Genomic DNA, 26,252 nt, shown 5'->3' on the forward strand with positions numbered 1-26,252 from the left:
AATGTCATACTTTCCAGGTCCATACCCAAACAGTTCGAACTACTAATTTTGAAAATTACTCTCTCCAGAAATAAGTCTCTCACTGTTGCCGCCTGCTACCGACCCCCCTCAGCTCCCAGCTGTGCCCTGGACACCATTTGTGAATTGATCGCCCCCCATCTAGCTTCAGAGTTTGTTCTGTTAGGTGACCTAAACTGGGATATGCTTAACACCCCGGCAGTCCTACAATCTAAGCTAGATGCCCTCAATCTCACTCAAATCATCAAGGAACCCACCAGGTACAACCCTAACTCTGTAAACAAGGGCACCCTCATTGACGTCATCCTGACCAACTGGCCCTCCAAATACACCTCCGCTGTCTTCAACCAGGATCTCAGCGATCACTGCCTCATTGCCTGTATCCGCTATGGAGCCGCAGTCAAACGACCACCCCTCATCACTGTCAAACGCTCCCTAAAACACTTCTGTGAGCAGGCCTTTCTAATCGACCTGGCCCGGGTATCCTGGAAGGACATTGACCTCATCCCGTCAGTTGAGGATGCCTGGTCTTTCTTTAAAAGTAACTTCCTCACCATTTTAGATAAGCATGCTCCGTTCAAAAAATGCAGAACTAAGAACAGATATAGCCCCTGGTTCACTCCAGACCTGACTGCCCTCGACCAGCACAAAAACATCCTGTGGCGGACTGCACTAACATCGAACAGTCCCCGCGATATGCAACTGTTCAGGGAAGTCAGGAACCAATACACACAGTCAGTCAGGAAAGCTAAAGCCAACTTCTTCAGGCAGAAGTTTGCATCTTGTAGCTCCAACTCCAAAAAGTTCTGGGACACTGTGAAGTCCATGGAGAACAAGAGCACCTCCTCCCAGCTGCCCACTGCACTGAGGCTAGGTAACACGGTCACCACCGATAAATCCATGATTATCGAAAACTTCAACAAGCATTTCTCAACGGCTGGCCATGCCTTCCGCCTGGCTACTCCAACCTCGTCCAACAGCTCCCCCCCCCCCGCAGCTACTCGCCCAAGCCTCTCCAGGTTCTCCTTTACCCAAATCCAGATAGCAGATGTTCTGAAAGAGCTGCAAAACCTGGACCCGTACAAATCAGCTGGGCTTGACAATCTGGACCCTCTATTCCTGAAACTATCCGCCGCCATTGTCGCAACCCCTATTACCAGCCTGTTCAACCTCTCTTTCATATCGTCTGAGATCCCCAAGGATTGGAAAGCTGCCGCAGTCATCCCCCTCTTCAAAGGGGGCGACACCCTGGACCCAAACTGTTACAGACCAATATCCATCCTGCCCTGCCTATCTAAGGTCTTCGAAAGCCAAGTCAACAAACAGATCACTGACCATCTTGAATCCCACCGTACCTTCTCCGCTGTGCAATCTGGTTTCCGAGCCGGTCACGGGTGTACCTCAGCCACGCTCAAGGTACTAAACGATATCATAACCGCCATCGATAAAAGACAGTACTGTGCAGCCGTCTTCATAGACCTTGCCAAGGCTTTCGACTCTGTCAATCACCGTATTCTTATCGGCAGACTCAGTAGCCTCGGTTTTTCGGATGACTGCCTTGCCTGGTTCACCAATTACTTTGCAGACAGAGTTCAGTGTGTCAAATCGGAGGGCATGCTGTCCGGTCCTCTGGCAGTCTCTATGGGGGTGCCACAGGGTTCAATTCTCGGGCCGACTCTTTTCTCTGTATATATCAATGATGTTTCTCATGCTGCAGGCGATTCCCTGATCCACCTCTACGCAGACGACACCATTCTATATACTTCCGGCCCGTCCTTGGACACTGTGCTATCTAACCTCCAAACGAGCTTCAATGCCATACAGCACTCCTTCCGTGGCCTCCAACTGCTCTTAAACGCTAGTAAAACCAAATGCATGCTTTTCAACCGTTCGCTGCCTGCACCCGCACGCCTGACCAGCATCACCACCCTGGATGGTTCCGACCTTGAATATGTGGACATCTATAAGTACCTAGGTGTCTGGCTAGACTCTAAACTCTCCTTCCAGACCCATATCAAACATCTCCAATCGAAAGTCAAATCAAGAGTCGGCTTTCTATTCCGCAACAAAGCCTCCTTCACTCACGCCGCCAAACTTACCCTAGTAAAACTGACTATCCTACCGATCCTCGACTTCGGCGATGTCATCTACAAAATTGCTTCCAACACTCTACTCAGCAAACTGGATGCAGTTTATCACAGTGCCATCCGTTTTGTCACTAAAGCACCTTATACCACCCACCACTGCGACTTGTATGCTCTAGTCGGCTGGCCCTCGCTACATATTCGTCGCCAGACCCACTGGCTCCAGGTCATCTACAAGTCCATGCTAGGTAAAGCTCCGCCTTATCTCAGTTCACTGGTTACGATGGCAACACCCATCCGTAGCACGCGCTCCAGCAGGTGTATCTCACTGATCATCCCTAAAGCCAACACCTCATTTGGCCGCCTTTCGTTCCAGTTCTCTGCTGCCTGTGATTGGAACGAATTGCAAAAATCGCTGAAGTTGGAGACTTTTATCTCCCTCACCAACTTCAAACATCTGCTATCTGAGCAGCTAACCGATCGCTGCAGCTGTACATAGTCTATTGGTAAATAGCCCACCCATTTTCACCTACCTCATCCCCATACTGTTTTTATTTATTTATTTTTCTGCTCTTTTGCACACCAATATCTCTATCTCTACCTTTACATAACCATCTGATCATTTATCACTCCAGTGTTAATCTGCATAATTGTAATTATTTGCCTACCTTCTCATGCCTTTTGCACACAATGTATATATAGACTCCCCTTTTTTCTACTGTGTTATTGACTTGTTAATTGTTTACTCCATGTGTAACTCTGTGTTGTCTGTTCACACTGCTATGCCTTATCTTGGCCAGGTCGCAGTTGCAAATGAGAACTTGTTCTCAACTAGCCTACCTGGTTAAATAAAGGTGAAATAAATAAATAAAAAGGGTTAACACTTAGAGATGGGGGTTAGGGTTAACCCTTAGAGATGGGGGTTAGGGTTAACTTCTAGAGATTGGGTTAGGCTTAACCCTTAGGGATGGGGTTAGGGTTAACCCTTAGGGATGGGGGTAGGGTTAACCCTTAGAGATGGGGGTTAGGGTTAACTTCTAGAGATTGGGTTAGGCTTAACCCTTAGGGATGGGGTTAGGGTTAACCCTTAGGGATGGGGGTAGGGTGAACCCTTAGGGATGGGGGTAGGGTTAACCATTAGAGATTGGGGGTTAGGGTTAACCCTTAGAGATGGGGGTTAGGGTTAACCCTTAGAGATGGGGGTTAGGATTAACCCTTAGAGATGGGGTTAGGGTTAGGGTACTCTCTATAACTAAAGGTTAGGGTACTCTCTGTAACTAAAGGTTAGGGTACTCTCTGTAACTAAAGGTTAGGGTACTCTCTGTAACTAAAGGTTAGGGTACTCTCTGTAACTAAAGTATAGGGTACTCTCTGTAACTAAAGGTTAGGGTACTCTCTAACTAAATCTTAGGGTACTCTCTGTAACTACAGATTAGTGTACTCTCTCTAACTAAAGGTTAGGGTACTCTCTAACTAAAGGTTAGGATACTCTCTGTAACTAAAAGTTAGGGTACTCTCTGTAACTAAAGGTTAGGGTATTATCTGGAACTAAAGGTTAGGGTATTATCTGGAACTAAAGGTTAGGGTACTCTCTGGAACTAAAGGTTAGGGTACTCTCTGGAACTAAAGGTTAGGGTACTCTCTGGAACTAAAGGTTAGGGTTAGGGTACTCTCTGTAACTAAAGGTTAGGGTTAGGGTACTCTCTGTTACTAAAGGTTAGGGTTAGGGTACTCTCTGTAACTAAATGTTAGGGTACTTTCTGTAACTAAAGGTTAGGGTACTCTCTGTAACTAAATGTTAGGGTACTCTCTAACTAAAGGTTAGAGTACTCTCTGTAACTAAAGGTTAGGGTACTCTCTGTTACTAAATGTTAGGGTACTCTCTGTAACTAAAGGTTAGGGTACTCTCTGTAACTAAATGTTAGGGTACTCTCTGTAACTAAAGGTTAGGGTACTCTCTGTAACTAAAGGTTAGGGTACTCTCTATTACTAAAGGTTAGGGTACTCTCTGTAACTAAAGGTTAGAGTACTCTCTGTTACTAAATGTTAGGGTACTCTCTGTAACTAAAGGTTAGGGTACTCTCTGTAACTAAATGTTAGGGTACTCTCTGTAACTAAAGGCTAGGGTACTCTCTGTAACTAAAGGTTAGGGTACTCTATTACTAAAGGTTAGGGTACTCTCTGTAACTAAAGGTTAGAGTACTCTCTGTAACTAAAGGTTAGGATACTCTCTGTAACTAAATGTTAGGGTACTCTCTGTAACTAAAGGTTAGGGTACTCTCTGTTACTAAATGTTAGGGTACTCTCTGTAACTAAAGGTTAGGGTACTCTCTGTAATGGTGCTCAGGTTACCTGTGACTGGATGATGGCAGCATGACTCCCGTTGAAGGGGGACCTGCGGTCCTTGTCCCTGCGGTGACGACTGCTGCGCTTACTGCGCTGGAGTTGCTGTCGCAATTTAGCAATCTGGAGGAGAGAAGAGATACTGGGTTAGGGGGTGTATTGATAGGATGTTGTTGTCTTTACCACTAAGACATGGAGAGTTGTCACTATGTTGTCACTGTGGAGTGTCACTATGTTGTCACTGTGGAGTGTCACTATGTTGTCACTATGTGGAGTGTCACTATGTTGTCACTGTGGAGTGTTACTATGTGGAGTGTCACTATGTTGTCACTATGTTGTCACTATGTGGAGTGTCACTATGTTGTCACTATGTTGTCACTATGTGGAGTGTCACTATGTTGTCACTATGTTGCCACTATGTGGAGTGTCACTATGTTGTCACTGTGGAGTGTCACTATGTTGTTACTATGTGGAGTGTCACTATGTGGAGTGTCACTATGTTGTCACTATGTGGAGTGTCACTATGTGGAGTGTCACTATGTTGTCACTATGTGGAATGACACTATGTGGAATGACACTATGTTATCACTATGTGGAGTGTCACTATGTTGTCACTATGTTGTCCCTATGTGGAGTGTCACTATGTGGAGTGTCACTATGTTGTCACTATGTTGTCACTATGTGGAGCGTCACTATGTTGTCACTATGTTGTCACTATGTTGTCACTATGTGGAATGACACTATGTTGTCACTATGTTGTTACTATGTTGTCACTATGTGGAGCGTCACTATGTTGTCACTATGTGAAGTGTCACTATGTGGAATGACACTATGTTGTCACTATGTTGTCACTATGTTGTCACTATGTGGAGTGTCACTATGATGTCACTATGTGGAGTGTCACTATGTTGTCACTATGTGGAGTGTCACTATGTTGTCACTATGTGGAGCGTCACTATGTTGTCACTATGTTGTCACTATGTTGTCACTATGTGGAGTGTCAATATGTTGTCACTATGTTGTCACTATGTGGAGTGTCACTATGTTGTCACTATGTGGAGTGTCACTATGTGGAGTGTCACTATGTGGAGTGTCACTATGTGGAGTGTCACTATGTTGTCACTATGTGGAGTGTCACTATGTGGAGTGTCACTATGTTGTCACTATGTGGAGTGTCACTATGTTGTCACTATGTGGAGCGTCACTATGTTGTCACTATGTTGTCACTATGTTGTCACTATGTGGAGTGTCAATATGTTGTCACTATGTTGTCACTATGTGGAGTGTCACTATGTTGTCACTATGTGGAGTGTCACTATGTGGAGTGTCACTATGTTGTCACTATGTGGAGTGTCACTATGTTGTCACTATGTTGTCACTATGTTGTCACTATGTGGAGTGTCACTATGTTGTCACTATGTTGTCAATATGTGGAGTGTCACTATGTGGAGTGTCACTATGTTGCCACTATGTGTCACTATGTTGTCACTATGTGGAGCGTCACTATGTTGTCACTATGTGGAGTGACACTATGTTGTCACTATGTGGAGTGTCACTATGATGTCACTTTGTGGAGTGTCACTATGTTGTCACTATGTGGAGCGTCACTATGTTGTCACTATGTGGAGTGTCACTATGTGGAATGACACTATGTTGTCACTATGTGGAGTGTCACTATGTTGTCACTATGTGGAGTGTCACTATGTTGTCACTATGTGGAGTGACACTATGTTGTCACTATGTGGAGTGTCACTATGTGGAGTGTCACTATGTTGTCACTATGTGGAGTGTCACTATGTTGTCACTATGTGGAGTGTCACTATGTTGTCACTATGTGGAGTGACACTATGTTGTCACTATGTGGAGTGTCACTATGATGTCACTATGTGGATTATCACTATGTTGTCACTATGTGGAGTGTCACTATGTTGTCACTATGTGGAGTGTCACTATGTTGTCACTATGTGGAGCGTCACTATGTTGTCACTATGTGGAGTGTCACTATGTTGCCACTATGTGGAGTGTCACTATGTGGAGTGTCACTATGTGGAGTGTCACTATGTGGAGTGTCAATATGTTGCCACTATGTGGAGTGTCACTATGTTGTCACTATGTGGAGTGTCACTATGTTGCCACTATGTGGAGTGTCACTATGTGGAGTGTCACTATGTGGAGTGTCACTTTGTGGAGTGTCACTATGTGGAGTGTCAATATGTTGCCACTATGTGGAGTGTCACTATGTGGAGTGTCACTATGTGGAGTGTCACTATGTGGAGTGTCACTATGTTGTCACTTAGTGGAGTGTCACTATGTGGAGTGTCACTATGTTGTCACTATGTGGAGTGTCACTATGTTGTCACTATGTGGAGTGTCACTATGTTGTCACTATGTGGAGTGTCACTATGTTGCCACTATGTGGAGTGTCACTATGTTGTCACTATGTGGAGTGTCACTATGTGGAGTGTCACTATGTGGAGTGTCACTATGTTGTCACTATGTGGAGTGTCACTATGTAGTGTCACTATGTGGAGTGTCACTATGTGGAGTGTCACTATGTTATCAATATGTGGAGTGTCACTATGATGTCACTATGTGGAGTGTCACTATGTTGTCACTATGTGGAGTGTCACTATGTTGCCACTATGTGGAGTGTCACTATGTTGCCACTATGTGGAGTGTCACTATGATGTCACTATGTGGAGTGTCACTATGTGGAGTGTCACTATGTTGTCACTATGTGGAGTGTCACTATGATGTCACTATGTGGAGTGTCACTATGTTGTCACTATGTGGAGTGTCACTATGTGGAGTGTCACTATGATGTCACTATGTTGTCACTATGTGGAGTGTCACTATGATGTCACTATGTGGAGTGTCACTATGTGGAGTGTCACTATGTTGTCACTATGTGGAGTGTCACTATGATGTCACTATGTGGAGTGTCACTATGTTGTCACTATGTGGAGTGTCACTATGTGGAGTGTCACTATGTGGAGTGTCACTATGTGGAGTGTCACTATGTGGAGTGTCACTATGTTATCAATATGTGGAGTGTCACTATGATGTCACTATGTGGAGTGTCACTATGTTGTCACTATGTGGAGTGTCACTATGTTGTCACTATGTGGAGTGTCACTATGTTGCCACTATGTGGAGTGTCACTATGATGTCACTATGTGGAGTGTCACTATGTGGAGTGTCACTATGTTGTCACTATGTGGAGTGTCACTATGATGTCACTATGTGGAGTGTCACTATGTTGTCACTATGTGGAGTGTCACTATGTGGAGTGTCACTATGTGGAGTGTCACTATGATGTCACTATGTTGTCACTATGTGGAGTGTCACTATGATGTCACTATGTTGTCACTATGTTGTTACTATGTGGAGTGTCACTATGTGGAGTGTCACTATGATGTCACTATGTTGTCACTATGTGGAGTGTCACATTTGTCACTATGTGGAGTGTCACTATGTTGTCACTATGTGGAGTGTCACTATGATGTCACTATGTTGTTAGTATGTGGAGTGTCACTATGATGTCACTATGTTGTCACTATGTTGTCACTATGTGGAGTGTCACTGTTGTCACTATGTGGAGTGTCACTATGTGGAGTGTCACTATGATGTCACTATGTTGTTATTATGTGGAGTGTCACTATGTTGTCACTATGTGGAGTGTCACTATGTGGAGTGTCAATATGATGTCACTATGTTGTCACTATGTGGAGTGTCACTATGTTGTCACTATGTTGTCACTATGTGGAGTGTCACTATGTTGCCACTATGTGGAGTGTCACTATGTTGTCTCTATGTGGAGTGTCACTATGTGGAGTGTCACTATGTTGTCACTTAGTGGAGTGTCACTATGTGGAGTGTCACTATGTTGTCACTATGTGGAGTGTCACTATGTTGTCACTATGTGGAGTGTCACTATGTTGTCACTATGTGGAGTGTCACTATGTTGCCACTATGTGGAGTGTCACTATGTTGTCACTATGTGGAGTGTCACTATGTGGAGTGTCACTATGTGGAGTGTCACTATGTTGTCACTATGTGGAGTGTCACTATGTAGTGTCACTATGTGGAGTGTCACTATGTGGAGTGTCACTATGTTATCAATATGTGGAGTGTCACTATGATGTCACTATGTGGAGTGTCACTATGTTGTCACTATGTGGAGTGTCACTATGTTGCCACTATGTGGAGTGTCACTATGTTGCCACTATGTGGAGTGTCACTATGATGTCACTATGTGGAGTGTCACTATGTGGAGTGTCACTATGTTGTCACTATGTGGAGTGTCACTATGATGTCACTATGTGGAGTGTCACTATGTTGTCACTATGTGGAGTGTCACTATGTGGAGTGTCACTATGATGTCACTATGTTGTCACTATGTGGAGTGTCACTATGATGTCACTATGTGGAGTGTCACTATGTGGAGTGTCACTATGTTGTCACTATGTGGAGTGTCACTATGATGTCACTATGTGGAGTGTCACTATGTTGTCACTATGTGGAGTGTCACTATGTGGAGTGTCACTATGTGGAGTGTCACTATGTGGAGTGTCACTATGTGGAGTGTCACTATGTTATCAATATGTGGAGTGTCACTATGATGTCACTATGTGGAGTGTCACTATGTTGTCACTATGTGGAGTGTCACTATGTTGTCACTATGTGGAGTGTCACTATGTTGCCACTATGTGGAGTGTCACTATGATGTCACTATGTGGAGTGTCACTATGTGGAGTGTCACTATGTTGTCACTATGTGGAGTGTCACTATGATGTCACTATGTGGAGTGTCACTATGTTGTCACTATGTGGAGTGTCACTATGTGGAGTGTCACTATGTGGAGTGTCACTATGATGTCACTATGTTGTCACTATGTGGAGTGTCACTATGATGTCACTATGTTGTCACTATGTTGTTACTATGTGGAGTGTCACTATGTGGAGTGTCACTATGATGTCACTATGTTGTCACTATGTGGAGTGTCACATTTGTCACTATGTGGAGTGTCACTATGTTGTCACTATGTGGAGTGTCACTATGATGTCACTATGTTGTTAGTATGTGGAGTGTCACTATGATGTCACTATGTTGTCACTATGTTGTCACTATGTGGAGTGTCACTGTTGTCACTATGTGGAGTGTCACTATGTGGAGTGTCACTATGATGTCACTATGTTGTTATTATGTGGAGTGTCACTATGTTGTCACTATGTGGAGTGTCACTATGTGGAGTGTCAATATGATGTCACTATGTTGTCACTATGTGGAGTGTCACTATGTTGTCACTATGTTGTCACTATGTGGAGTGTCACTATGTTGCCACTATGTGGAGTGTCACTATGTTGTCTCTATGTGGAGTGTCACTATGTGGAGTGTCACTATGTTGTCACTATGTGGAGTGTCACTATGTTGCCACTATGTGGAGTGTCACTATGTGGAGTGTCACTATGTTGTCACTATGTGGAGTGTCACTATGTTGCCACTATGTGGAGTGTCACTATGTGGAGTGTCACTATGTTGTCACTATGTTGCCACTATGTGGAGTGTCACTATGTGGAGTGTCACTATGTTGTCACTATGTGGAGTGTCACTATGTTGCCACTATGTGGAGTGTCACTATGTGGAGTGTCACTATGTTGTCACTATGTGGAATGACACTATGTTGTCACTATGTGGAGTGTTACTATGTTGTCACTATGTGGATTGTCACTATGTGGAGTGTCACTATGTTGTCACTATGTGGAGTGTCACTATGTTGTCACTATGTTGTCACTATGTGGAATGACACTATGTTGTCACTATGTGGAGTGTTACTATGTTGTCACTATGTGGATTGTCACTATGTTGTCACTATGTGGAGTGTCACTATGTTGCCACTATGTTGTCACTATGTGGAGTGTCACTATGTGGAGTGTCACTATGTTGTCACTATGTTGTCACTATGTGGAGTGTCACTATGTTGTCACTATGTGGAGTGTCACTATGTTGTCACTATGTGGAGTGTCACTATGTTGTCACTATGTGGAGTGTCACTATGTTGTTATTATGTTGTCACTATGTTGTCACTATGTTGTCACTGTTGTCACTATGTTGTCACTGTTGTCACTATGTAGTCACTATGTTGTCACTGTTGTCACTATGTAGTCACTATGTTGTCACTGTTGTCACTATGTTGTCACTATGTTGTTATTATGTTGTCAATATGTTGTTATTATGTTGTCACTATGTAGTCACTATGTTGTCACTGTTGTCACTATGTAGTCACTATGTTGTCACTGTTGTCACTATGTAGTCACTATGTTGTCACTGTTGTCACTATGTTGTCACTATGTTGTTATTATGTTGTCAATATGTTGTTATTATGTTGTCACTATGTTGTTATTATGTTATTATGTTGTTATTATGTTGTTATTATGTTGTCACTATGTTGTCACTATGTTGTTATTATGTTGTTATTATGTTGTCACTATGTTGTCACTATGTTGTCACTGTTGTCACTATGTAGTCACTATGTTGTCACTGTGTTGTTATTATGTTGTCACTATGTAGTCACTATGTTGTTATTATGTTGTCAATATGTTGTTATTATGTTGTCACTATGTTGTTATTATGTTGTTATTATGTTGTTATTATGTTGTCACTATGTTGTTATTATGTTGTCACTATGTTGTCACTATGTTGTCAGTATGTTGTTATTATGTTGTCACTATGTTGTTATTATGTTGTCACTATGTTGTCACTATGTTGTCAGTATGTTGTTATTATGTTGTCACTATGTTGTCACTATGTTGTTATTATGTTGTCACTATGTTGTCACTATGTTGTTATTATGTTGTCACTATGTTGTTATTATGTTGTCAATATGTTGTCACTATGTTGTTATTATGTTGTCACTATGTTGTTATTATGTTGTTATTATGTTGTCACTATGTTGTCACTATGTTGTTATTATGTTGTCACTATGTTGTCACTATGTTGTTATTATGTTGTCACTATGTTGTTATTATGTTGTTATTATGTTGTCACTATGTTGTCACTATGTTGTTATTATGTTGTCACTATGTTGTTATTATGTTGTCAATATGTTGTCACTATGTTGTTATTATGTTGTCACTATGTTGTCACTATGTTGTTATTATGTTGTCACTATGTTGTCACTATGTTGTCACTATGTTGTCACTATGTTATTATGTTGTCACTATGTTGTCATTATGTTGTTATTATGTTGTTATTATGTTGTTATTATGTTGTCACTATGTTGTTATTATGTTGTTATTATGTTGTTATTATGTTGTTATTATGTTGTCAGTATGTTGTCACTATGTTGTCACTATGTTGTCACTATGTTGTTATTATGTTGTTATTATGTTGTCACTATGTTGTCACTATGTTGTCAGTATGTTGTCACTATGTTGTCAGTATGTTGTCACTATGTTGTCACTATGTTGTTATTATGTTGTCACTATGTTGTCACTATGTTGTTATTATGTTGTCACTATGTTGTCACTATGTTGTCACTATGTTGTCACTTTGTTGTCAGTATGTTGTCAGTATGTTGTCACTATGTTGTCACTATGTTGTCACTATGTTGTCATTATGTTGTTATTATGTTGTCAGTATGTTGTTATTATGTTGTCACTATGTTGTCAGTATCTAAAGGCAGAGACTGAACAGTGTGACTGACCTCACTGAGCTGGTCGGTGTTATTATGTTGTCACTATGTTGTCACTATGTTGTTATTATGTTGTCACTGATGTTATTATGTTGTCATTATGTTGTCACTATGTTGTCAGTATGTTGTTATTATGTTGTTATTATGTTGTTATTATGTTGTCACTATGTTGTCACTATGTTGTTATTATGTTGTCACTATGTTGTCAATATGTTGTTATTATGTTGTCAATATGTTGTTATTATGTTGTCACTATGTTGTCAATATGTTGTTATTATGTTGTCAATATGTTGTTATTATGTTGTCATTATGTTGTCACTATGTTGTCAATATGTTGTTATTATGTTGTCAATATGTTGTTATTATGTTGTCATTATGTTGTCACTATGTTGTCAATATGTTGTTATTATGTTGTCAATATGTTGTTATTATGTTGTCACTATGTTGTCAATATGTTGTTATTATGTTGTCAATATGTTGTTATTATGTTGTCATTATGTTGTCACTATGTTGTCAATATGTTGTTATTATGTTGTCACTATGTTGTTATTATGTTGTTATTATGTTGTCAATATGTTGTTATTATGTTGTCATTATGTTGTCACTATGTTGTCAGTATGTTGTTATTATGTTGTCAATATGTTGTTATTATGTTGTCATTATGTTGTCACTATGTTGTCAATATGTTGTTATTATGTTGTCATTATGTTGTCACTATGTTGTTATTATGTTGTCATTATGTTGTCACTATGTTGTCACTATGTTGTCAGTATCTAAAGGCAGAGACTGAACAGTGTGACTGACCTCACTGAGCTGGTCGGTGTTATTATGTTGTCACTATGTTGTCACTATGTTGTTATTATGTTGTCACTGATGTTATTATGTTGTTATTATGTTGTCACTATGTTGTTATTATGTTGTTATTATGTTGTCAATATGTTGTTATTATGTTGTCACTATGTTGTCACTATGTTGTCAGTATCTAAAGGCAGAGACTGAACAGTGTGACTGACCTCACTGAGCTGGTCGGTGTTATTATGTTGTCACTATGTTGTCACTATGTTGTTATTATGTTGTCACTGATGTTATTATGTTGTCATTATGTTGTCACTATGTTGTTATTATGTTGTTATTATGTTGTCACTATGTTGTTATTATGTTGTCACTATCTAAAGGCAGAGACTGAACAGTGTGACTAACCTCTTTGAGCTGGTCGGTGCTCCCGCAGGAGGCCGATCTCTTGTGGCTCCCCCGCCTCCTCTCATCCGCCCAGGCCCTGGGGGTCTGACACCACAGAGAGAGGTGAGATGCATGAATACAAACACACACACTGGGGGTCTGACACCACAGAGAGAGACAGGTGAGATGCATGAATACAAACAAAAACACACACACACACTCACCTGAGTGGCCTTGTCCCTCATGCAGGGAGTGTGGTGGGCGTGGCTTCCGTCCTGAGGCCGGGGACCAATAAGGTAAGAGCCAAGGAGCGTGCCCAGTAGGGGCCACAGCTGGGAGGAGCCAGAGGAAGTGGGAGGAGCTGAATCAGCTGCTCTCAGCAGAAAGACAGGAAGAGAAGAAGAGAGGGGAAAATAAGAAATACATTTCATTCTAACACAATAGCAAGAGTTGTTTGTAAACAGCCCTTGTGTTTGTAAACAAACAGCTGAGATGCTCAGTCTGAGGCAGGTGCCCCACTGATGTAACCCATCAATACAATATACACTAACCATCCAACCCATATCAACCCTAACCCATCATACAGACCATCCAACCCAGCCATATCAACCCTAACCCATCATACAGACCATCCAACCCAGCCATATCAACCCTAACCCATCATACAGACCATCCAACCCAGCCATATCAACCCTAACCCATCATACAGACCATCCAACCCAGCCATATCACATCAATACAATATACACTAACCATCCAACCCAGCCATATCAACCCTAACCCATCATATAGACTATCCAACCCAGCAATATCAACCCTAACCCATCATACAGACCATCCAACCCAGCCATATCAACCCTAACCCATCATACAGACCATCCAACCCAGTCATATCAACCCTAACCCATCATACAGACCATCCAACCCAGCCATATCAACCCTAACCCATCATACAGACCATCCAACCCAGCCATATCAACCCTAACCCATCATACAGACCATCCAACCCAGCCATATCAACCCTAACCCATCATACAGACCATCCAACCCAGCCATATCACACCAATACAATATACACTAACCATCCAACCCAGCCATATCAACCCTAACCCATCATACAGACCATCCAGCCCAGCCATATCAACCCTAACCCATCATACAGACCATCCAACCCAGCCATATCAACCCTAACCCATCATACAGACCATCCAACCCAGCCATATCAACCCTAACCCATCATACAGACCATCCAACCCAGCCATATCAACCCTAACCCATCATACAGACCATCCAACCCAGTCATATCAACCCTAACCCATCATACAGACCATCAACCCAGCCATATGAACCCTAACCCATCATACAGACCATCCAACCCAGCCATATGAACCCTAACCCATCATACAGACCATCCAACCCAGCCATATCAACCCTAACCCATCATACAGACCATCCAACCCAGCCATATGAACCCTAACCCATCATATAGACCATCCAACCCAGCCATATCACATCAATACAATATACACTAACCATCCAACCCAGCCATATCAACCCTAACCCATCATATAGACTATCCAGCCCAGCCATATCAACCCTAACCCATCATACAGACCATCCAACCCAGCCATATCAACCCTAACCCATCATACAGACCATCCAACCCAGTCATATCAACCCTAACCCATCATACAGACCATCCAACCCAGCCATATCAACCCTAACCCATCATACAGACCATACAACCCAGCAATATCAACCCTAACCCATCATACAGACCATACAACCCAGCCATATCAACCCTAACCCATCATACAGACCATCCAACCCAGCCATATCAACCCTAACCCATCATACAGACCATCCAGCCCAGTCATATCAACCCTAACCCATCATACAGACCATCCAACCCAGCCATATCAACCCTAACCCATCATACAGACCATCCAACCCAGCCATATCACATCAATACAATATACACTAACCATCCAACCCAGCCATATCAACCCTAACCCATCATACAGACCATCCAACCCAGCCATATCACATCAATACAATATACACTAACCATCCAACCCAGCCATATCAACCCTAACCCATCATACAGACCATCCAATCCAGCCATATCAACCCTAACCCATCATACAGACCATCCAGCCCAGCCATATCACATCAATACAATATACACTAACCATCCAACCCAGCCATATCAACCCTAACCCATCATACAGACCATCCAGCCCAGTCATATCAACCCTAACCCATCATACAGACCATCCAACCCAGCCATATGAACCCTAACCCATCATACAGACCATCCAACCCAGCCATATCAACCCTAACCCATCATACAGACCATCCAACCCAGCCATATCAACCCTAACCCATCATACAGACCATCCAACCCAGCCATATCAACCCTAACCCATCATACAGACCATCCAACCCAGTCATATCAACCCTAACCCATCATACAGACCATCCAACCCAGCCATATCAACCCTAACCCATCATACAGACCATCCAACCCAGCCATATCAACCCTAACCCATCATACAGACCATCCAACCCAGCCATATCAACCCTAACCCATCATACAGACCATCCAACCCAGCCATATCAACCCTAACCCATCATATAGACCATCCAACCCAGCCATATCACATCAATAGAATATACACTAACCATCCAACCCAGCCATATCAACCCTAACCCATCATACAGACCATCCAACCCAGTCATATCAACCCTAACCCATCATACAGACCATCCAACCCAGTCATATCAACCCTAACCCATCATACAGACCATCCAGCCCAGCCATATCAACCCTAACCCATCATACAGACCATCCAACCCAGTCATATCAACCCTAACCCATCATACAGACCATCCAACCAAGCCATATCAACCCTAACCCATCATACAGACCATCCAACCCAGCCATATCAACCCTAACCCATCATACAGACCATCAACCCAGCCATATGAACCCTAACCCATCATATAGACTATCCAGCCCAGCCATATCAACCCTAACCCATCATATAGACCATCCAACCCAGCCATATCACATCAATACAATATACACTAACCATCCAACCCAGCCATATCAACCCTAACCCATCATATAGACTATCCAACCCAGCCATATCAACCCTAACCCATCATATAGACCATCCAACCCAGCCATATCAACCCTAACCCATCATATAGACTATCCAGCCCAGCCATATCAACCCTAACCCATCATACAGACCATCCAACCCAGCCATATCAACCCTAACCCATCATACAGACCATCCAACCCAGTCATATCAACCCTAACCCATCATACAGACCATCCAACCCAGCCATATCAACCCTAACCCATCATACAGACCATACAACCCAGCCATATCAACCCTAACCCATCATACAGACCATACAACCCAGCCATATCAACCCTAACCCATCATACAGACCATCCAACCCAGCCATATCAACCCTAACCCATCATACAGACCATCCAGCCCAGTCATATCAACCCTAACCCATCATACAGACCATCCAACCCAGCCATATCAACCCTAACCCATCATACAGACCATCCAACCCAGCCATATCACATCAATACAATATACACTAACCATCCAACCCAGCCATATCAACCCTAACCCATCATACAGACCATCCAACCCAGCGATATCACATCAATACAATATACACTAACCATCCAACCCAGCCATATCAACCCTAACCCATCATACAGACCATCCAATCCAGCCATATCAACCCTAACCCATCATACAGACCATCCAACCCAGCCATATCACATCAATACAATATACACTAACCATCCAACCCAGCCATATCAACCCTAACCCATCATACAGACCATCCAACCCAGCCATATCACATCAATACAATATACACTAACCATCCAACCCAGCCATATCAACCCTAACCCATCATACAGACCATCCAACCCAGTCATATCAACCCTAACCCATCATACAGACCATCCAACCCAGCCATATCAACCCTAACCCATCATACAGACCATCCAACCCAGCCATATCAACCCTAACCCATCATACAGACCATCCAACCCAGCCATATCACATCAATACAATATACACTAACCATCCAACCCAGCCATATCAACCCTAACCCATCATACAGACCATCCAGCCCAGTCATATCAACCCTAACCCATCATACAGACCATCCAACCCAGCCATATGAACCCTAACCCATCATACAGACCATCCAACCCAGCCATATCAACCCTAACCCATCATACAGACCATCCAACCCAGCCATATCAACCCTAACCCATCATACAGACCATCCAACCCAGCCATATCAACCCTAACCCATCATACAGACCATCCAACCCAGTCATATCAACCCTAACCCATCATACAGACCATCCAACCCAGCCATATCAACCCTAACCCATCATACAGACCATCCAACCCAGCCATATCACATCAATACAATATACACTAACCATCCAACCCAGCCATATCAACCCTAACCCATCATACAGACCATCCAACCCAGTCATATCAACCCTAACCCATCATACAGACCATCCAACCCAGCCATATCAACCCTAACCCATCATACAGACCATCCAACCCAGCCATATCAACCCTAACCCATCATACAGACCATCCAACCCAGCCATATCAACCCTAACCCATCATACAGACCATCCAACCCAGCCATATCAACCCTAACCCATCATACAGACCATCAACCCAGCCATATCAACCCTAACCCATCATACAGACCATCTAACCCAGCCATATCAACCCTAACCCATCATATAGACCATCCAGCCCAGTCATATCAACCCTAACCCATCATACAGACCATCCAACCCAGCCATATCAACCCTAACCCATCATACAGACCATCCAACCCAGCCATATCAACCCTAACCCATCATATAGACCATCCAGCCCAGTCATATCAACCCTAACCCATCATACAGACCATCCAACCCAGCCATATCAACCCTAACCCATCATAAAGACCCTCTGTTCCCCTTACCCTGTCTCCTCTACCCCCTGTCTCCTCTACCCCCTGTCTCCTCTACCCCCTTTACCCTGTCTCCTCTACCCCCTTTAACCTGTCTCCTCTACCCCCTGTCTCCTCTACCCCCTGTCTCCTCTACCCCCTGTCCCCTCTACCCCGTCTCCTCTACCCCATCTCCTCTACCCCATCTCCTCTACCCCCTGTCTCCTCTACCCCCTGTCTCCTCTACCCCCTGTCCCCTCTACCCCCTGTCTCCTCTACCCCCTGTCCCCTCTACCCCATGTCTACTCTACCCCCTGTCTCCTCTACCCCATCTCCTCTACCCCATCTCCTCTACCTCCTGTCTCCTCTACCCCCTGTCCCCTCTACCCCATGTCTCCTCTACCCCTTGTCTCCTCTACCCCTTGTCTCCTCTACCCTCTTGTCCTCTCTACCCCCCAGTCCCCAGATACCCTCTCTCCTCTACCCCCCGTCTCCTCTACCCCGTCTCCTCTATACCCTGCCCCCTCTATCCTGTCTCCTCTACCCTCCTGTCTCCTCTACCCCGTCTCCTCTACCCCCTATCCCCTCTACCCCCTATCCCTTCTACCCAGTCTCCTCTACCCTCCTGTCCCCTCTACCCCCCAGTCCCCAGATACCCTGTCTCCTCTACCCTCCTGTCCCCTCTACCCCCTGTCTCCTCTACCTCCTGTCCCCTCTACCCTCCTGTCCCCTCTACCCCCCAGTCCCCAGATACCCTGTCTCCTCTACCCTCCTGTCCCCTCTACCCCCTGTCTCCTCTACCCTCCTGTCCCCTCTACCCTCTGTCCCCTCTAACCCAGTCTCCTCTACCCTCCTGTCCCCTCTACCCTCCTGTCTCCTCTACCTCCTGTCCCCTCTACCCTCTGTCCCCTCTAACCCAGTCTCCTCTACCCTCCTGTCCCCTCTACCCTCCTGTCTCCTCTACCTCCTGTCCCCTCTACCCTCCTGTCTCCTCTACCCTCCTGTCCCCTCTACCCCCTGTTCCCTCTACCCTCCTGTCCCCTCTACCCTCTGTCCCCTCTAACCCAGTCTCCTCTACCCCCTGTTCCCTCTACCCCCTGTTCCCTCTACCCCCTGTTCCCTCTACCCCCTGTCTCCTCTACCCCCTGTCCCCTCTACCCAGTCTCCTCTACCCCCTGTCCCCTCTACCCCCTGTCCCCTCTACCCCCTGTCTCCTCTACCCCCTGTCCCCTCTACCCCTTGTCTCCTCTACCCCATCCCAATTACCCGGTCTCCTGCCCCCTCTATCCAGTCTCCTCTACCCCCTGTCCCCTCTACCCCCTGTCTCCTCTACCCCTTGTCTCCTCTACCCCATCCCAATTACCCGGTCTCCTGCCCCCTCTATCCTGTCTCCTCTACCCCCTGTGCCCTCTACCCTGTTTCAATTCAGAAACAAGCTGAGTCTGCTGTTATTGTCATGCTGCTCAGATTAACCCTAATACAAGAGAGAGAGCTGGTCCAGCAGAGAAGCTATATTTGGCAGCAGAGCCCTCCCTTTCCCTCAGAACCAAGCATCACTGTTGCTATGGGACCAAGGCACTTCATACTGTTTATCTGGATCCAAACACAAACCAGATGCCAACAATGTGCTCTCTCTTTTTCTCTCCCTCTCTCTCTCTACCCCTTGTCTCCTCTACCCTCTTGTCCTCTCTACCCCCCAGTCCCCAGATACCCTCTCTCCTCTACCCCCCGTCTCCTCTACCCCGTCTCCTCTATACCCTGCCCCCTCTATCCTGTCTCCTCTACCCTCCTGTCTCCTCTACCCCGTCTCCTCTACCCCCTATCCCCTCTACCCCCTATCCCTTCTACCCAGTCTCCTCTACCCTCCTGTCCCCTCTACCCCCCAGTCCCCAGATACCCTGTCTCCTCTACCCTCCTGTCCCCTCTACCCCCTGTCTCCTCTACCTCCTGTCCCCTCTACCCTCCTGTCCCCTCTACCCCCCAGTCCCCAGATACCCTGTCTCCTCTACCCTCCTGTCCCCTCTACCCCCTGTCTCCTCTACCCTCCTGTCCCCTCTACCCTCTGTCCCCTCTAACCCAGTCTCCTCTACCCTCCTGTCCCCTCTACCCTCCTGTCTCCTCTACCTCCTGTCCCCTCTACCCTCTGTCCCCTCTAACCCAGTCTCCTCTACCCTCCTGTCCCCTCTACCCTCCTGTCTCCTCTACCTCCTGTCCCCTCTACCCTCCTGTCTCCTCTACCCTCCTGTCCCCTCTACCCCCTGTCTCCTCTACCCTCCTGTCCCCTCTACCCTCTGTCCCCTCTAACCCAGTCTCCTCTACCCCCTGTTCCCTCTACCCCCTGTTCCCTCTACCCCCTGTTCCCTCTACCCCCTGTCTCCTCTACCCCCTGTCCCCTCTACCCAGTCTCCTCTACCCCCTGTCCCCTCTACCCCTTGTCCCCTCTACCCCCTGTCTCCTCTACCCCCTGTCCCCTCTACCCCTTGTCTCCTCTACCCCATCCCAATTACCCGGTCTCCTGCCCCCTCTATCCAGTCTCCTCTACCCCCTGTCCCCTCTACCCCCTGTCTCCTCTACCCCATCCCAATTACCCGGTCTCCTGCCCCCTCTATCCTGTCTCCTCTACCCCCTGTGCCCTCTACCCTGTTTCAATTCAGAAACAAGCTGAGTCTGCTGTTATTGTCATGCTGCTCAGATTAACCCTAATACAAGAGAGAGAGCTGGTCCAGCAGAGAAGCTATATTTGGCAGCAGAGCCCTCCCTTTCCCTCAGAACCAAGCATCACTGTTGCTATGGGACCAAGGCACTTCATACTGTTTATCTGGATCCAAACACAAACCAGATGCCAACAATGTGCTCTCTCTTTTTCTCTCCCTCTCTCTCTCTGCAGGACCACACTCTTAAACATTGGACAACATGTTACAGTAGTCATCACTATTAAGAACACACAGCCATGGTCAAGAGAAGATAAATGATAAATATATGATCAATGCCGACCGGTGCATGCATTAGCGGTAGTATTATCCGTTTGATAAATCAGATCCAGTGATTGGCTCACCTGTGAAGAGGCCTTGGAGGATACGTGCCCAGCAGCGAGGCGAGAGATGAGACCTGCCGCTAACCTGGAGACGAGACAGGGGGGGATCAGGGGGAGGAACCGGGAGAGGGCGACAGCGGAGCAGAGATGTCGGAGACGGAGACGACAGACACAAACAAGCAGTAATGAACAGATGGCTCGTGGATGCGCATAGAGAGGTTGCTATGGGCGTTGCTGTAGCCTGCCTGCTGAAACGCGCGGTGTTGTTGATGATGAGGATGAGCAGTCCGTTTTGTCGTGATGGTAAAAATATATCATCCGATGAAAATATTTCAGGTAGCGAGGATCCACGTTGCAGATTAGCGCGAAGAATATCAGGGAAATAACAAATAACAGGGCGGGGGATGGAAGATCCTTTGCTTGCAGAGCGGAGAGAGACCGTCACAGCGGATCCGTGCGTGGCTTTGTCGTAGCGAGTCACCACGCTGCTTGTGCTGATGCTGCAGTTGCTAGGGCGCGTGGTGCAGATGATCTCCACGAACCAAGGCGCGCGTGTGCGGGGCGATGCATAGACCTACCGTATAAATAACAGTGCGGTGGTTTCCATGCGGTCTAAAACCCACCGGTCTATATGAGTTTAACAGTCAGTGAACGGATTATTTTCAATTACAAAACAAAAACAGGGCCTGAAATCAAATAGACTTTGAGGCAGTTGTCAGCAACACACAATATAACGGATATAGTCCATGAACCAGGGGTTCGGTCAGGCTCACTTAGGGAAACGATGTCTCAGTGATTTTTCTGAAGGTCTATGTGCCTAGAGTTGGACAATGTGTGATAGCAGTGCAGCAATGGTAGTATGTATGTGATAACGCGTTGTTTTATCCCTCCATCCCATACATCTTTCCTATAGGGATTTTACCCTCGGACAGGAACAAAACGCGTTGTTTTATCCCTCCATCCCGTACATCTTTCCCATAGGGATTTTACCCTAGAACAGGAACAAAACGAACACATTCGTACATTTTAAACCAAGTTTGACAAGTGGTTCTGAAAGGTCATGAAATTACCTTTCAAATGATATATAATATAACCAACATTGAAAGCACCAGCTACAACAAGCCTATTGTTTAAACATCGCTCATATTGTGCCATTGATATTAGAAGGTTGGAAGGTTAACCATAGAATTCCATGTAATGGGCAGCTGTGTGTTTGGATCGTAACTTCCTGTGATAGAGGCACCACGGTGCACAAGCACAGCTGTGTGTTTGGATCGTAACTTCCTGTGATAGAGGCACCACGGTGCACAAGCACAGCTGTGTGTTTGGATCGTAACTTCCTGTGATAGAGGCACCACGGTGCACAAGCACAGCTGTGTGTTTGGATCGTAACTTCCTGTGATAGAGGCACCACGGTGCACAAGCACAGCAGTGTGTTTGGATCGTAACTTCCTGTGATAGAGGCACCACGGTGCACAAGCACAGCTGTGTGTTTGGATCGTAACTTCCTGTGATAGAGGCACCACGGTGCACAAGCACAGCTGTGTGTTTGGATCGTAACTTCCTGTGATAGAGGCACCACGGTGCACAAGCACAGCTGTGTGTTTGGATCGTAACTACGAGCTGTCCAGTGACACGAGCTGAAACCCAGCTACGAGCTGTCCAGTGACACGAGCTGAAACCCAGCTACAAGCTGAAACCCAGCTACGAGCTGAAACCCAGCTACGAGCTGTCCAGTAACACGAGCTGAAACCCAGCTACGAGCTGAAACCCAGCTACGAGCTGAAACCCAGCTACGAGCTGAAACCCAGCTACGAGCTGTCCAGTGGCACGAGCTGAAACCCAGCTACGAGCTGAAACCCAGCTACAAGCTGTCCAGTGACACGAGCTGAAACCCAGCTACGAGCTGTCCAGTGACACGAGCTGAAACCCAGCTACGAGCTGTCCAGTGACACGAGCTGTCCAGTGACACGAGCTGAAACCCAGCTACGAGCTGTCCAGTGACACGAGCTGTCCAGTGACACGAGCTGAAACCCAGCTACGAGCTGAAACCCAGCTACGAGCTGTCCAGCCTACCAGACTAGCTAAATACCAGCTATGCTTGCGTCGAGCAACACTGAACCAAATCAAATCAAATTGTATTGGTTACATACACATGGTTATCAGATGTTATTGGTCACATACACATGGTTAGCAGATGTTATTGGTCACATACACATGGTTAGCAGATGTTATTGGTTACATACACATGGTTAGCAGATGTTATTGGTCACATACACATGGTTATCAGATGTTAATGGTCACATACACATGGTTATCAGATGTTATTGGTCACATACACATGGTTAGCAGATGTTAATGCGAGTGTAGCGAAATGCTTGTGCTTCTAGTTCCGACCGTGCAGTAATATCTAACAAGTAATCTAACAATTTCACAACAACTACCTAATACACACAAGTGTAAAGGAATGAATATGTACATATCAATATATGGATGAGCGATGGCAGAACGGCATAGGCAAGATGCAGTAGATGGTATAGAGTACAGTACATACATATGAGATGAGTAATGTAGGGTATGTAAACATTATATAAAGTGGCATTGTGTAAATTGTCTAGTGATACATTTACTGCCAGCTCGCAGTTGGAAATGAGAAGCTGTTCTCAACTGGCCTACCTGGTTAAATAAAGGTGTTCTCAACTGGCCTACCTGGTTAAATAAAGGTAAAAAATAAAATGACATCCAATTTTTTATTAATAAAGTGATTTGGGTCAGTGTGTTGGCAGCAGCTGCTAAATGTTAGTGGTGGCTGTTTTACAGTCTGATGGCCTTGAGATAGAAGCTGTTTTTCAGTGTCTCGGTCCCAGCTTTGATGCACCTGTACTGACCTCGCCTTCTGGATAATAGCGGGGTGAACAGGCAGTGGCTCGGGTGGTTGTTGTCCTTGATGATCGTTTTGGCCTTCCTGTGACATCGGGTGGTGTAGGTGTCGTGGAGGGCAGGTAGTTTGCCCCCATGCATGAAAGCACCAGCTGTTCCGGATGACTGTGTGCTTATGCACTCTGTAGCCAAGGTGAGTTAGACCTTTAATAAACAGGTTAACATTCACAAGGCTGCAGGGCCAGACGGGTTACCAGGACGTGTACTCAGAGCATGTGCTGACCAGCTCTGAGTACACGTCCTGGTAACCCGTCTGGCCCTGCAGCCTTGTGAATGTTAAGCCCCCCCTCGTCTGTTCTGTCTTGCCGGTGCAGCGTATATCCCGCTAGCTGAATATCCATGTCGTCATTCAGCCACGATTCCGTGAAGCATAAGATGTTACAGTTTTTGATGTCCCGTTGGTAGGATATTCATGATCGTACCTCGTCTAGTTTATTGTCCAATGATCGCACGTTGGCGAGTAATATTGACGGTAACGGCAGCTTTCCTAGATGTCCTGATATCGAGAAGCTCTTTGTCTAATCCGAGGTGGGTGATCGCTGTCCTGATATCCAGAAGCTCTTTGTCTAATCCGAGGTGGGTGATCGCTGTCCTGATATCCAGAAGCTCTTTGTCTAATCCGAGGTGGGTGATCGCTGTCCTGATATCCAGAAGCTCTTTGTCTAATCCGAGGTGGGTGATCGCTGTCCTGATATCAAGAAACTCTTTGTCTAATCCGAGGTGAGTGATCGCTGTCCTGATATCCAGAAGCTCTTTGTCTAATCCGAGGTGGGTGATCGCTGTCCTGATATCTAGAAGCTCTTTGTCTAATCCAAGGTGAGTGATCGCTGTCCTGATATCTAGAAGCTCTTTGTCTAATCTGAGGTGAGTGATCGCTGTCCTGATATCTAGAAGCTCTTTGTCTAATCTGAGGTGAGTGATCGCTGTCCTGACATCCAGAAGCTCTTTGTCTAATCTGAGGTGAGTGATCGCTGTCCTGACATCCAGAAGCTCTTTGTCTAATCTGAGGTGAGTGATCGCTGTCCTGATATCTAGAAGCTCTTTGTCTAATCCGAGGTGAGTGATCGCTGTCCTGATATCTAGAAACTCTTTGTCTAATCTGAGGTGAGTGATCGCTGTCCTGACATCCAGAAGCTCTTTTCTGACATAAAATATGGTTGCAGAAACATTATGTACAAAATAATTTACAAATATCGTGAAAAAAAACACAATTGGTTAGGAGACCGTAAAACGGCAGCCATCTCCTCCAGCGCCATTTTCATTTTTGATAATCATCATCTAACAGGGGAGGGAGATACCTAATCATCATCTAACAGGGGAGGGAGATACCTAATCATCATCTAACAGGGGAGGGAGATACCTAATCATCATCTAACAGGGGAAGGGAGATACCTAATCATCATCTAACAGGGGAGGGAGATACCTAATCATCATCTAACAGGGGAGGGAGATACCTAATCATCATCTAACAGGGGAGGGAGATACCTAATCATCATCTAACAGGGAAAGGGAGATACCTAATCATCATCTAACAGGGAAGGGAGATACCTAATCATCATCTAACAGGGGAAGGAGATACCTAATCATCATCTAACAGGGGAGGGAGATACCTAATCATCATCTAACAGGGGAGGGAGATACCTAATCATCATCTAACAGGGGGAGGGAGATACCTAATCATCATCTAACAGGGGAGGGAGATACCTAATCATCATCTAACAGGGGAGGGAGATACCTAATCATCATCTAACAGGGGAAGGGAGATACCTAATCATCATCTAACAGGGGAGGGAGATACCTAATCATCATCTAACAGGGAAGGGAGATACCTAATCATCATCTAACAGGGAAGGGAGATACCTAATCATCATCTAACAGGGGAAGGAGATACCTAATCATCATCTAACAGGGGAGGGAGATACCTAATCATCATCTAACAGGGGAGGGAGAT

At 45.3% G+C, this 26,252-nt stretch overlaps 1 protein-coding gene across 1 annotated transcript in view; it reads right to left on the reverse strand.

The window, feature by feature from the left end:
* The window catches only part of LOC118947556 (protein FAM117B-like), a 33,284-nt gene extending 7,727 nt beyond the window's left edge, over window positions 1–25,557 (reverse strand). Inside the window, exons 1-5 of the mRNA XM_036972484.1 lie at window positions 25,534–25,557; window positions 21,383–21,935; window positions 13,542–13,687; window positions 13,339–13,422; window positions 4,455–4,568 (exon numbers count right to left, since the gene is read on the reverse strand). Coding sequence (XP_036828379.1) covers window positions 4,455–4,568; window positions 13,339–13,422; window positions 13,542–13,687; window positions 21,383–21,935; window positions 25,534–25,557 — 921 coding nt within the window. The remainder of the gene's footprint in view (window positions 1–4,454; window positions 4,569–13,338; window positions 13,423–13,541; window positions 13,688–21,382; window positions 21,936–25,533) is intronic.
* Between the last annotated feature and the right edge of the window lie 695 nt (window positions 25,558–26,252).

This window comes from Oncorhynchus mykiss, unplaced genomic scaffold (assembly GCF_013265735.2).
Source record: "Oncorhynchus mykiss isolate Arlee unplaced genomic scaffold, USDA_OmykA_1.1 un_scaffold_164, whole genome shotgun sequence".
NCBI lineage: Eukaryota > Metazoa > Chordata > Actinopteri > Salmoniformes > Salmonidae > Oncorhynchus > Oncorhynchus mykiss.